At 39.6% G+C, this 14786-nt stretch overlaps 1 protein-coding gene across 1 annotated transcript; it reads right to left on the reverse strand.

The window, feature by feature from the left end:
• Positions 1–3912: 3912 nt before the first annotated feature.
• Positions 3913–10865, reverse strand: LOC111335028 (uncharacterized). Its single transcript, XM_022940861.2, has 3 exons — positions 10665–10865; positions 5508–5840; positions 3913–4610 (listed from the first exon to the last, which is right to left on the reverse strand). Exons 1-3 carry the CDS (start codon positions 10768–10770, stop codon positions 4009–4011), a joined length of 1041 nt encoding a protein of 346 aa, XP_022796596.1. The 5' UTR covers positions 10771–10865; the 3' UTR covers positions 3913–4008.
• Between the last annotated feature and the right edge of the window lie 3921 nt (positions 10866–14786).

Consider the following 14786-nt stretch of genomic DNA (forward strand, 5'->3'; position numbering starts at 1 on the left):
AGAGCTTTGTAATTTTCGACGCGCGCCGGAAAATCGCCTCTGTCATACAGTGTTTACATTAGAAATTATCTCAATGTAATTGAAGTTAAAGTGAAACTTTCCATTTCTTTTGAAAGCATAAGCACTGCATAATTACGTCAAGTAGTTGGTTCGAAGACATAAATATTCTCATATTATTTTTATCGTGTCCAATCGATATGATATAGTGAAATATCGGCGCCTGCCTGACGAAGGATAATTAACACTATTCCACGAGCGCGCGTTGGATATGAGATGATAGATAGCCAACGAGGCGCGTTGCGCCGAGTTGGCTATGATCATCTCATATCCAACAAGCGCGAGTGGAATAATTGTTTTATTAACAAAAACGCCCCCAAGATATTAGACAAATCTTCTTGACTTTATTTTGTAAGAAGAAACCGGATGTTACAATGTACAGATATTTGATTATGGTATATTGGCTCATCTACCATAATGGCTAAGCCAATAAAAAGTCTTGAATTGCATTATCCAATGATCTAGTTTTTAATAATTTGTATTAGTCGCAAACGTGTTTGTCTTGATCTTGAGAATTTGCTGGCGATGTATTAAATGTCATGTAGTTTTTCTCCGCTGGAGAATGTGACTGTTGGGGTAAAGAAAATTTACTCGAGGGACTCATATCAGACTTAGGAAAGACAAGATATATATGTACACCGCTTGGAAAAGCGCATGATGTTGTAAATCGGCTTTGGTCAAGGTGGCGACTGAAAATTTACCACACACGGTTTATCACGATTACGAGCTTCAATTTAATCGCTTACAATAAAATGGTTTGTAAAAACTCCTACAATAAATAACTGAGAGCTGTGTTGAATATGGAAAAGGTAAGCATAGCTTTCAGTTCGAAGCGAAGGTCAACAAGGAAAACTTACATGCCTGTATGTCTCGCTGGAAGTCTTCGTTCTGGAAGTTCTGAGGTTTTACAAGGTTCGGCAAGCCGTCGTCGAGGGTCATTTTTTCTGGCTAACTTTTCTTTAATATTTCACTTTCCGGTAGCTTGTAGTAGGCTTACACCTTTTCCTTTTGAATTTTAGTATGTATTTTGACATTCAACAACAGGACAGTTCACCTCATTTCCACTACTGGGAGTATTAGAATTGTTTTCACAAAAGGTCAAACTAGTCAACGAGGACAAAGTGCCGAACTGAGTTTGACTATTGCTACGTCACAATGACGTAATATCCAAGATGGTGTTTTTCTAACTACGAAAGTTGTAAAAATGGGCAACTTCAAAGCGCTCTTGTCGCTAACACAAAGGAAACTAGACAAAATGGCAGTTATAAGTCGAACTCCTGAGGAAAAAGTCTTCTAATTGAGATAAACTTTTTCTAAACCGTACTTTCCCTTTAAAACTTTTCATTCATTAAAAATGAAAAACAGCACTCTTTCATAAAATATACTGAAATAAATTTAAACTTAGTGGTCGCTTTCACCGCTTGACTTGACAGCTGTTGTGCGGAGGAGGGAAAATGAGTTAGTGGGTTTTAGAATTTTATATCGGTTTTGAAAACTGAACCGGGAGGTTTAAATCAACCGAAGAAGCGAATACAAACTCCAACCGGCCATAGACTGTCAAAAAAATGACATTAAACGCGCACATTATGATCAGAAAATCTGCTTTGAAGTTCGGAAGTTCACGACGACGTGAAACAGGTACTTCTCAAGTCGTCGACGACAAGAAGACGACGGAATTCTCGGTTCGCGCTTGCGCAGTGACGTTCGCGTTACTTCCGGTGGTCGTCCTCCGTTCGTCGTCGAGGTTGCTTAAGCTCCCTATTCCCAATAGTGATGGACCTCTTGCACAGAGCAGACCGGTAGCTCTGTGTACGCTTACGAGGTACGAGGTTTTGGTGATTTTGACGAGAATGACAATCAACGGATTTGTTACGAGAGATGATCGATATTTCTGCAGGACCCGTAGACCTCGCGGGAAGTGCACCGAACCCGTGATCAGCCAGCGATGAAGAACAGATCGTTGAAGTCGACAATAAAGTCTCGCCAGGGACCGACGAGCAAGGTGTCAAATAGCCGTGCGAGCGGTTAACAGGCATGGTCGAACATGAATCAGGAACTCAGTTGTTGATATTGCCGCACGTAAAGATGTTAACTTGAATATTTGATAAGGCGTTTGAGTCGGTTTGCAAGTCATCTCCATCTGGAATTCCGTGAACACAAAATCCCACAGGATGTGACGAAGATATAATAGAAGAAGGGTTGTAAATAGATAAATTGACAGGCCTTCTTGCTCCTCCACTGCAGCCACGGCGGGTAGGCTTGACCCTTGATATCCCAAATTGAGTTTATCTGCCTTAGTTGGAGGTTGAGTGGCCTCCTTTGCGAGTGTCGTAAAACTGACACAAGAGCAGATCTAGAATAAGCCAAGGCCATAACGTAAGCTTACTAACTTCGAATACCAGATTATTCAGAATCTCGTAGAAAATTTGGAAATTTATAAGATAGCGGGAGCCTCTAGAGACGCGTGCAGCCAGTACAGGACTCATGAGAAGCAGGCTGGTTAAATAGCAGGATCTAAAAGGTCGTTTATGGACCATTCGTTCGCCACTTTGGATTCTACTTAAATCCTAGAATTCTCTGCCAGTTATTACCCCGGATACTCCCCGGTTACAGAAAAGGAATGGCTTCTTGAAGTAAAATATCACGTTTTGCGTTTTCTCCCTTCATCCTTCTAGAGCAACATTGGCAACAACCATTATAAAAGGCATCGACCGTTAAAAATGGCATGGACCGTTTACGAAACGGAAATTTTCGGCGCCGTTTTCCTTAAAGTAAAAGGCTTAAAATTCTGACCAAATAAGAACCAACTGGAACGCTTAGATTTTCCTCAGGACTACCTAGCTATATATTAAAGTAAAATGTCGTAGATTTACTTCTTCGGTAAGAATGAGGTTTTCCTATTAACAACATACATGTCTGGGGTGTAGCTGGATGATTTTCTGGTTTTCAAAATCAAGAGGTGGTGGGGGCACGCTTGCTTTACTTTTGGACCGTATTCACACACCAAGGAGGACCAGTACATGAAATTATCTTACAATATGGAATATGTATTTCCAGAACATTCTTTGAATTTTAAGTGCTTTGCCAACCTTAATTTTAAGATCTCTTTATTGTCCATTTAGATAAGTTATTACAATGAAAGGTGAGTGGGGGGAAGGGTTACACGGGCTCCTCAGTGAATTCTTTAGGTACGCCCCTACTGGTCTTTACACGGCTCGTCTTGAATTGTCACACCCGTGGTTTTTTCACACAGCTTATGGATCCAATAAAAGTCAATATTCTAGACCTTTGACTTTATTTTTTCGCTTCTTCTGACATACTCGTCGATGCAATTTCAAGTACAATCCGATTTACGCTCGATCCTGCATGGGCAACCTTGTTTCAGTAGATAACGAATAGCCAGTTTTGCTATACTTTTTAAATCACTCTCAATGATTTTCAATCAACGCAAGGAAACTGTTTTTATTAAAGTAAATGTGGGATTGGTATAGTTGAAAATGCAGGACATGGATGTCCTTTGAAACTAGAAACTAACTGTTTTCACGAAACTACTAATCTCATACCCTAAATGAGAGAAATAAACATAATAGACCACTTTCATAAATGGCTGCCGTATAAATATTCTTTTGTTTAAATTTAAATTAGCCCTACTGGCCTCGCTTGAGATAATGTATTCTTTTGAATTTTGTACTGGAGAACGAGGCCAGTAGGGCTAATTTAAATTTAAACAAAAGAATATTAATCCGGCAGCCATTTATGAAAGTGGTCTAGTCCTTTAGGTGAATTAAGTAGTGGATGGATGGCCGAAATGGATGAATGAATGAAATGAGGAATTAATGAATGTACGCCTGTTCATCGGTGCTAAACTATGACTTTATTCAATTTCATTCTTCATGGATAACATTTCATTATTTTCTTAACTTTTCTGAAGCTTTTCTCTTTTTGGCATATCTATTTACTTGGCGCGGGCCGTAAATATACTTGTTTTGCGGGGTCAGAGCATTTAGGATTCCCTGGAAACAGGGCGATCGCTGGTCCACCAAAGCCCTGGACACCAGTAAGAAGAAAGCCTTTTAGCTGTGGAACAGTCGTTTGAAACATGTTGATGGCTGATTTGCTGTAAAGATTATTTCCTATCACAGCAAAGGCTCCCAATGCACCCGCCGTAGGATGGATACAACATCCGGCTGTCCACATGGATCTCGGGATAGCTATGTTGTACTCTGAAGGTTTCATGAATTCAAGACCCTTCTGAACTGCATTCAGAGCTCCAGCTTTATCTTGCTCGATGTGAGCTTCCGAGATGCCTGTGATCAGGAACAAGTTCCCGCCTTTCGTGCTACACGTCAGGGTGGCGTAATTTCTTATTTCCCTTTCGTACTGTGACCATGCTCCACTGTTAAATTTCGTTTTCTGTGGAACAGCATTCGTGTAAGTGAAAGTTGAATCAAGGTGACCGTCAGTGAAAGAATATGTTTCTGCGGGAAGGAGGTGGCCCTTAGCATAGGTGGTTTGGCGTTCATACGCGTCGTCGCTTGCTTGATGAGTAATACCTGTTGGATAGTAAGTAAAGCAGAGAAGCACTTACTCTGAGGGCCATCTACTTTACGTCAAAACTTCAGAAAAGTAAACAATTTAAAAACAAACAAGCAAACGAGAAACATGTTTTGTGTATTAGCCGTCAGGGACTTTTTTTTTTGTCAGGCTGCACTTTTGTTTTGATTTTAATAGACAAAGTACCAACTATTGACGGTACAAAAAATGTCTGAGCTCGGTTTGAAAATCGTTGGCAAAACTGAGTCGAGAATTTTTCTCTGACATTGCATGTTATTTTGAACGATTCTGGGAAAAAATGTGCGTTACACATTTTAAGTTATAGGACATTCAGGTCTTCGCATTATTAGTGCAATGTTTTTGTCTGCTCTACGGCAGAATTTCAGTCATGTAGTTTAACTCTTACGGGAAGGGAGAGATTAGAAAGAACGACAATTTTATAATTGCCATTGTGATGGCATGATGACACGCTCCAGGACCTCGTCGATGGGGTTATTATGTCACTTATTAGCCAGGAGGGTTCTTAATCGCAACGGCATTTAGTCAGTTGAATCCAAACGTAATATCCACGTTGTATTTCGATCTATGATATCTGCGCGAATCCACGAACCCCTAAGCAAACCAATGCGGGATGCTTTAAGTGAGCTCAGATTCTATAACAGTGCAATAATGAAAAAGGGAAATATCTACAGATGTCTGTTGATATGGAATGTGTGCATGGCTTTTTTCCCCCGCGCATATTGGATCGATAACTCTCGCATGTTTCCATGTAATTTGACGAAATTTTTAGCGGAAATTTGTTGCGGAATGTCTTTTTACTTTTCCAATCAATTTATGTTGAATACGTTGCGTATTGATCCAAGAGAATACCATCCCAGAGAATCAGCTATGCTCACCTGATGGTTCCTGCCGCCATTCGTCTTTAGTTCTCTTTACGGTGCCGAACTGGCTCGCCTGTGCTTGCGTGACGACGTAGGCGGAGTAGATTGGGATTCCATAGTTGAGGTCAAACATGGTTGAGTAAAAGTGAGCCGTATTGCCAGGAACTTGCTGACATATGTACCTGATGTTTGTATGGTCTATGCGAAATCCCGACGGAGGTTGACTGCTGGCAAAAAATGTTATATAGCAAGGTTGGATAGTATTGGAAACCTCAGACCTGCGAAGTCTTATCAGCTGGTGCTTGTTATGGACGTCCCCAACCGCATCTTTGCTCCAATCCCAGCCATCTTTTTAAGAGACACCGATGTTCAGTAAAATCATTTAAAAATTAAAAAAATCAAATAACATAACAAAACAGATAGAAAGCTATTGGAATGAGGTAAATCAAACACAAACATTTAAGGATCTCTAAAAACCGCAATGATGATAGATACACCATATTCAATAGGTTAACACATAATAGGAGCGGACGCTTGGCGAGTTTCGTACTTACTTTTTTTCTTAACCCCGTACGAGCAATGAGCAAAATGTCCTCTCGTATAGAGGTTTTGCACGGCAGCCCTGTTGGATAGCAGGAACAATAGATTATTTTACCCGTGGGAAAAAAATTCTTTCTTATGCAAAATATTTTCATTGTTCCTGCCATCCAACATGGCTGCTGTGCAAAACCTCTATTGTATGTTATACCATAGAATAAAGGATTAATTTTTTTCTCTGCTATTTCTTTTTCCCGTCTTTTGGCTTTTAGTTTGCGAAATACATCCTTCGATCTACTCCGTCGAGTAAAGTATCGATCGAATATAGTCTGCGTGAAAGACGAAACAAATAAAGTTTTTTTTATGACTTAAAAGTCCATTGCCTTAAAAGTCAAGTCCAAAATACGGGATAAAACCAAACTTTGGATCTTTTAGTGCGGCTATTTTGTTGCTTCGATTTGGTCTGGTGCAGACGCTGTACTTCAGCCGTACCGAATCGAATTCAACGAATTAAGTTCGTGTGAAGTAAGGCAACTGAATCAATGCGGAACGGTTGATTTAATTTAGATCGGCTGAACAATTAATCCCGCCTGACTCAGCCGGGAAGAACGGCTGTAGACCGGCTTTGATTCAGACGCCGTACTTCACATGAGCCGAATTTAATGCATAAATTATATTAATGTATTTTTCTTGCCGTTTCTACATGTGAGCATGTGCAAAGGAGTGTTGTAGAAGAAAATGGCGCCTTGAAGGGCCGAGAAAAACGATGCTGACAGATATTTTGATTGGGCGCCCTATTATACGCCTTTCGAACTGACAATGACTCGTCGCTCTGTCGGTTCTTCGGGTATTATGTAGTTGTCCTCTGCGTCAGCAACGTTCTTTCCCACCTCTTTTGTGTATCGCTCGCAAAAGGCGACGCTTTTACCAGCATGGTAATCTTTGTGTAATCTTCGCCTATGCCATAAAAATAACTATGCCATAATCTTCGACTATGCTATAAAAATAACTTTCGTTCTTTAAAACACTTATCAGATTTGTCAGTTGTTTTGAACTGCGCCGGCCCCGGCCACAAATTTCTTCAGTTAATTAATTTCGGCCGAAATAAGTTCGGCGTCTGAATCAATTAAGCCAGGATTAACTAATTTAGTGCGGCCTAAAGTTGAATTCGATTTAGCTCGGCTGAAGTGCGGCGTCTGAACTGGGCCTTTCCGTCCGTAATTTTTCTATGTTCTACAGTGTAATACCGTGGTGGCATATTTCGTGTGTTCTCGTTGCCTTATATGGTGTTTCATTGATTTTAAGACGGACAATGACAGATTTTTCTAAACCAACAGCTAGAATGTGAAAGTAACCACTGTCAGAATATTAGGTAAGTCATATTTGTTTCAGGCAATTCTATACTTTTTCATCAAAGCACATGTACTGACTCTTCTAAACATTGGAATAAGGAATGGTTAGCAAAGTTAGGACATAGATTTATTACCAATAAAGTGCATAAGAGGCGTGGCGGTAAATTGAAATGCTTTGTTCAGTAGTTAAAACGTAACAACTGAACAAAGCATTTAAATTTACACCACGCCTTTTATGCAAATTGTTATAAATGGTGGTTACGAATGTGTGTGTGTGTGTATTTTTCTATATATATATATATATAAAGGATGATGCTGGTGTTCACGTCAATCGAGGGAGGAAACGTTATTAGAGATGGCAAATTTTAAACCACGACAAAGCGCAAGCTTTAAAGAAAATAGGTCCGCAATGAGTACACGTGTGGCTTACGAAATTAAGCTGCTTTTTAGTGTCTGGTGTCTTATTGAGTTTCTTTTAGAAGAGGTAATATCTCATGACAGTTAGATAGTTTTCAATATTGTTTCTGAGATAGCTAGCATACAATAGTCCTGAAATGTTCATTTTCAAGTTGAGGGTTAATGGCCAAACTTTGTTATGGAGGTCTCATTTTGACAACAAAGGTTGCACATGTAATCTGAGGATTTTAGTGACTTAAAATAAAAAAATAATAAAAAAAAAACGTCGGCATCATCTCCCATAGTGGCCTAATAGATTCAGTCACGATTTTGTACCTGTAACAAATTGGAATTGAGTTCAGAAGTTAGTAGTTTAACTCTACGGAAGCATTTCATATGAATATCTTTAACATTTTGTGTACCAGTGCACGAGAACAAAACTTTGCAAAAGGGCCGGGACATTCGGGAAATGATGTAATTACACTCGAAGCCATTGGGAGCTCATTTGGTTCGAATATCTGACTAATTTTTGACAATACATACATATAATGAAACACAATGCTGAGCGTAGGTTCCATTTACATTTCCTATAATTATTGTATTTGGGAAAAATTCAGTTGAGGTAGGTGGATATTGGAAAAAAGATAGGTGCCTAACAAGATCAGAACATAAGCAATATTTTAGTGAACCATATGTCTAGACATACGTAGAATTAGGAAATATCTAAGTCGTTTAGTTACCGAAACAAAAGTTCATGCTTTTATAACCAGTATAATAGATTATTGTAACAGTCTACTATATGGCCTCCCGAATTCACATATCATGAAAATCCAACGGATACAGAATGCCGCAGCTCGGTTGGTCACTGAATCACCAAAATACTGCCATGTTACACCATTACTTTTCCACCTTTATTGGCTCCCGATTAGTTACCGTATAAAGTTTAAGACTCTCCTTTTGACATTTAAGTGTTTATATGGTCAAGCCCCTAACTATTTGACTGATTTAATTAGCATCAAGATCCAGGTACTCTCTTAGGTCAAACGAGTCTTTATTACTCGAATTATCAAGCACCAGGACCCGTCCAACCCTTTGTGACCGTGCCTTCCAATCAGCTGCACCTTGTCTTTGGAATGCATTACCTTCGACAATTTGTAACATAAAGACATTGGACACTTTCAAGACTGCTATCAAAACTCATTTTTTTAATCTAGCTTTCAAATAGATTTTTATTTTTATTCATGTTTCTCATTCCCTTAGCTAGGCTATTGTTCTCTTTGAGTGCATAGACTCGTAGGTTCCAATAGGTTTTTATATCTTAGTTACTTTTGCCATAATTTTATCTTACGATATATGTGAAGTGCGACTGAATATATTCATATAGAGGTGTGCGCTATATAAATGTAAATTATTATTAAAGATTACATTAGCATTGCTAATGATTTTTAACCCAATAAGATTTACAATTTGACCTGGAGATTTTATTGAACAGAAAGTTCAGTAGACATAGAGTGTCACCATGATAGACTTCAGGAACAGTAGTCAGACACTTTACGTAATCATAACAGAGTTCATTGTACGGACAAGTGAATGATAGTATAATTAACAACTATTCACCGAAGTGGTGGATATTTACCTCGCCGCTTCGCGGCTCGGTAAATATCCACCGCTAACCACCGACATATACCGTGTAAGCCACACAAAAAGGAGAGCTTGTAAAAGGAGATATTAATGATGTGTTCGTTAACGTCCTCCTCTCATTATAGTGATCTCGAAATGATGTTATCAACTTCTCGCAAACTACACGAGCTCGGGTAGACAACGTGTTCTACAAATCTCCACCATTTCATAAAAGTGATTGGCGATAATGTTAATGGAATATAGAGGTTAGAGAATGGTAAGAATGTCACGATAAATATATATGCGTGTAAGTAGTATAAAAATTTTTTGTAGGTGTGAAACGGATAATGAGAACATACAGAGATAAGTGCAGTTACAAGAAGCAAAACCACCGGTTGTGAACCAATAGTGCCTTGTTTAAAAATTTGAGTGTGACCTGTGCGATGCAGGTTCTGTTCTATTTAAAGGCTGCCATCTGTGCCAACGTGTTCAAGAACACATTGGCAGGCATTTTCGCGACAAGCCTCTTTTGGCCCCAAAGGGCTTTACGAAGAATTTTTTAGCCTTTTAAAGAAGTGTGCGAACAAATTTGACTGCGTAATTTATGAAGTGTTTTTATTCAAGAACTGAGACCTGTCTCAATGTACAATCGGACTCAATTCGTGCAAAGGTTTTTAATTAGCTTGTAATTATTTTTTATCTCTTTGCATGTTCTTATTGTCCGTTTTGCACTTTCAAAAATGTTTTTACTTCTTACACAAATTCATCGTAACATTCTTACCATTCACTTGAAAATGATCGAAGTTTGGTGGAAACGTCGTAGTATTTTACCGTTGATTTTTATTGTCAAAAGGGATGAATATTGATTTACAAATCCTACTATCCGTTGTTCACTTCATTCAAATTCAGATCGGTGTTATTCTGAGTTGTATGTATGCATAGACTCCCATCGCATTTGTATACATCTCGTCCAGGAGAGGCCCGCAAGTTGGCAAGGCATCAGAGTTGCAGAGAATAAATTACATCTTTCTTTTAAATGACGAAAACCGAAAAACTTAGATCTCAAAGCACCAACTTACTGAGTACAGCGAACGACAATCAATGACCTCATTTACAATCTGAGCTCCCAAACAGACAAGATTGCAAGCCATAGTGTTCAGCAGATCCGCCACTCTTTAAAACCCCCCAGGGAGAGATTTATTTGTCTTGTCGTAGAGAAGTAACTTTCTAACATTTCTTTTTTAACAGGGTAAACGTTAATTCTCACCTTTAATCTGGATGTTATGTAGACTTGCTGTCGTTTTAGCATGAGTGTAGGTGTGGAAGATTGTTGTGATAATCAAATGGTTTAAAACTGAGGTAAGTAAACTCATCTCTAGCGGTTTGTCCGGAACAGTTCTGTTCGAAGCGAATATTCTTTTGTGTCTATTAGATAAGAAATTTAGCTTAAAGCTGCTTGACACTAAATAATTGACACAGTGAAGTCACTCCTAGCAAAATGCATGTCCCACAATTCTTTTACAGTGAAGTCACCCACTTCCGTTTGATGGCTACTGGTAAGAACCTGTCGGATACGTTTTATCATCATTGGCTAGCGTAAAGACAAGTCTAGTCAATAACCCAACAGCGTCGTATGAAAATTTCACGGTTTTTTGAGTTTTCTTGTGTGAAGCTTTTCATCAGAATACAATATCATGTCCAGGTAATTCAAAGAAACACTACACCTGGTTCTTGCGAACTCAGAAAAGCAACAGAGGATGAAGCGAAACCGCGGTCAACGATTTTGGAATGAAATATCGATCTGGTTTCCGTCGTTCAAATTGTAAAGCGCCTCTAACATTATAAAGCGTCCCTAACAATTATTAAAACATAGGTATAAATGTCCGGTCTACCTCTCTTATACTAAGTCTTATTGGTTTAATAGCACACAGGTGCATGGATCAACAAAAAATCGCCCCCATCTGAACTGACTTACTGGCTTAAGGTTTTTGAAAAGATGTTTTCAACTTCTCGCAAACCACATGAGTTCGTGTAGACAACGTGATCTATAAAATCTCCACCATTTTATAAAAGTGGTTGGCGATAAAGTTAATCGAATATAGAGTTTAGAAAATGCCACTGTGAACAAAATAATTCAAGTTAAAGATCGATTTTTTCGGTAGCGAAATCGACTTGGTCCTCTTTCTCTACTCGTAATTCTGAATTATGATGCACTGGAATCGCAATTGCTACTTAAATAACATTTTTGAATCAGTGAAAGTTAACTCCTTAGAATTTTTTACGTTCGAAACACGGTCAATACCAAGCGTCATGAAAGATTTATTGGCGCACAAACGCGTGAATCATTAAGAACTCGCGAGTGAGGGTAGCTCAGACTATCATAAGGGAAACATCGATTTCCTCGTCGCAAGTTACCAACTTGCGATGGCGTAAATTGCGATCGCAACTTATAACTCGCGATCGCAACTTATAACTCGCCATCGCAACTTATAACTTGTGATCGCGACTTATAACTTGCGATCGCGACTCATGCAGTGATCCAACTAGGAAAAGGAAGTTGTGAGTGCAGGGACTCACATAGCCAAAATCCAGTGAGTCCCACACACAGGAGTGTGAGTCCCGCACACAGGAGTATGAGTTAGATTAGTTAGGATTCCTGATGCTGCTTGAGTCAAGCGTCCAATGGGACGCATCTGGTACTAAATTTGTGCGTCTTTTAGAAAAATTATGAGTCTGAGACGCGGAACGCGCGGGTAGATGGATCACTGGGTATGAAGGGTGTCCAGTTGATCTGGTCACATTTCCGGGTACTGAGAATGGGATCATGGGGGGTATCCAGTCATTCTTCCGAGATGATCCTGATAGTCACAGATATGTGCCATCTTCCCGAAATCAACGAATAGAGGGCTTGTGGGGATTCTTCAATAAGTCTTATTCTAATGGGTGGATAAACTTTTTTAAAGATATGGTCGAGGCAAGACTAACTGATCTTGCCTCCGAGCTTGAAGTGGAATGTCTGCCGTTTTGTTTATCCGAGCTACTTCAGAAAATTTTAGACGAAATAAGAGAATACTGGAATACCCATCGCATTCGAGGTTCTCGACACGACACCGTGAAGGGAAGACTTGCTTCACTTTACTAACCGCCCCCGGTTAGCTCAATTGGTTAGAGCGCCGGATTTTGTTGTGCGGGAGGTCGAGGGTTCGAGCCCCGGCCGGACCAGTACTCGTGGTCTTAAAATAACTGAGGAGAATTTGCTACCTTTCTATAATATCAAGAAATGGATAGATATTCTAGCCTTCTTGGATAAGGACGAATAAACCATAGGCCCCGTCTCCTGCAGGGTTAGGGGTAGGAGACGTTAATTTCCCACGTACGAGATTACTGCGTGATGGATATCCTCCCCTGGGGTGGGATGAGTGGGTGTTATTGTTTCACAGGGCCCCATTTAAACTAGCAATTTGTCAAACTGGGTACCCTGTATAAATATTCGTAAATACATACAATACATACATACATTTACTACCTTCCTGAACTTCATGGGGCTACTGACCAGCTCCTGCTACCCATAAGTGAAGCAGAAAGTCATTATGTCTTTTCTCATCTCATTGAAAGCCATTCAAGCAGTGTTTATCAAGCTTACTTCACACAACCCACAATTCCTCTATTCGCTCCGACGAAGGGCTAACGCTCGAAACGTCAGCTTTTGTAATCGTTACGGTGGCCAATTTACCATTTCAACTTTGTTGATATATCCAAATTATTTCGTTACTCCCACCGACGCAGCCCCAAACAGTTTCTTTCGAAACTATCAGCCCTTAGTTCAAGCATGTTTCTGACGTTTGTGGTCTTCAAATGCCTATTGACTGGAGGAAAGCATTGAAGCTTTTTAGCATTCTTCTGCAATTTGCCTACAACAGGAGCACCTGACTTACAGTTTCCATTACAAATAGAAATGAAAGACTTCTCTGGGTTCTGGTTGTTGACGGGTTTAAAAGTCAAAGTCAGAGTTGGTCTTAATTAGTTTTACATCTGTAGTCGCTGCATCTTTGATGAGAATTTTTTCTGCAGAAATTGCCCCCATAAGAAGTTTAAGGCTTTTCAGAATCTGGCACCCCCGAAAGGTGTTGTATGTTAGCATTCTTCATAACAGTTGTTTGTGATGATTTGTAAAAAAATATTTGTAAATGACGAAAAGTGAAACAGACCTCAGCCCAACTTATCTGTACTGTACTCAGTACACCATTAGTAATTTAACACATCAAAATAAACAATTTATTTTACATGTGGAGTTTAACGCGACATGGGATGGCACGTGTACCTGGTACCCACAAGAAAATTGCACTTAGTCCCAAACCTTAGTTATGACAAGCATGTCACCAGAAATATGAATAAGGCATTCAAGTTTGCATGTACATTGACACATTTCTGCATCTACAGTGTGACCACTGACATTCCAAAACCATTTCACACCTACAGAAAAGGAACAAGAGAATGGCAATAGGCCTTTTGCAGGTAGAGATCACGTACTTAGATACCGGACAACATAGAGGTCACAGAGGGTTGCATTCAAACATAGAATATAGCGGATAACAGGTCAAAAGTATCCCAATTCGAGAAATCCAGTAAGAGATAATCAACAGCTTCCCCGGAGTATGCTAGCAGAAAAATCACACCAAAACTGGAGCGAATTTTGTCGTTTTCATTGATCACGTCGGCGGCGCAGGATAAACAACATGGTGTCTATCCAAGGTATGTGAGAAGAAAAACGACTTGTAAAATCAACTGAGAGGCTTTGTATTTTCATAGAGAACAAGATATCAACTTACTATTGAGTAAATTTTATTTTTTGTGCGAAAAACGAATACATAACGCAGTTGTAGTCCGACATTTGTGCTCAAACTTCGGTGTCTTTCTTCTTCTTTCATATCAGCTGAAAACTCCTCACAAGACATAAGTTTCCTGCCCGATTTAACTTCTGCATTTGTGGAGAAGTATGCAAAGGATAATTCTGGGTGCCAAAGCACTGCCAAAGATTATAACTTCTTTGCGGAGCCTGGATATTTACACGACATAAAAGGTAAAACATGTCTGTGTTGGTGATTTCGCTTATTTGGCTCGAGTTCGCTTGATCTTAAAATTTTGCTGTTCATATTTTAGTTTCTCATTAGTTGGATGCTGCTGTAATAAGCGCCCGATGCTACCGCTCAATGAAGAAGAGTGAGCCGCCGCACAATCTAGAAGCTAGGATCAATCTTGTTGATTAATTGTTCAATGTCTGGGAGATGTTTGTGTGTTGCTGGTGTAGGATACTGTCACCACGAGGTTGGACTTCTTTACTACATGGCTCTTTGCAAACAGCTTGGTCTCTGGTCCATTCCTGATGCTT

The sequence above is a fragment of the Stylophora pistillata genome, chromosome 1 (genome assembly GCF_964205215.1).
Source record: "Stylophora pistillata chromosome 1, jaStyPist1.2, whole genome shotgun sequence".
NCBI classification, from domain to species: Eukaryota; Metazoa; Cnidaria; class Anthozoa; order Scleractinia; family Pocilloporidae; genus Stylophora; species Stylophora pistillata.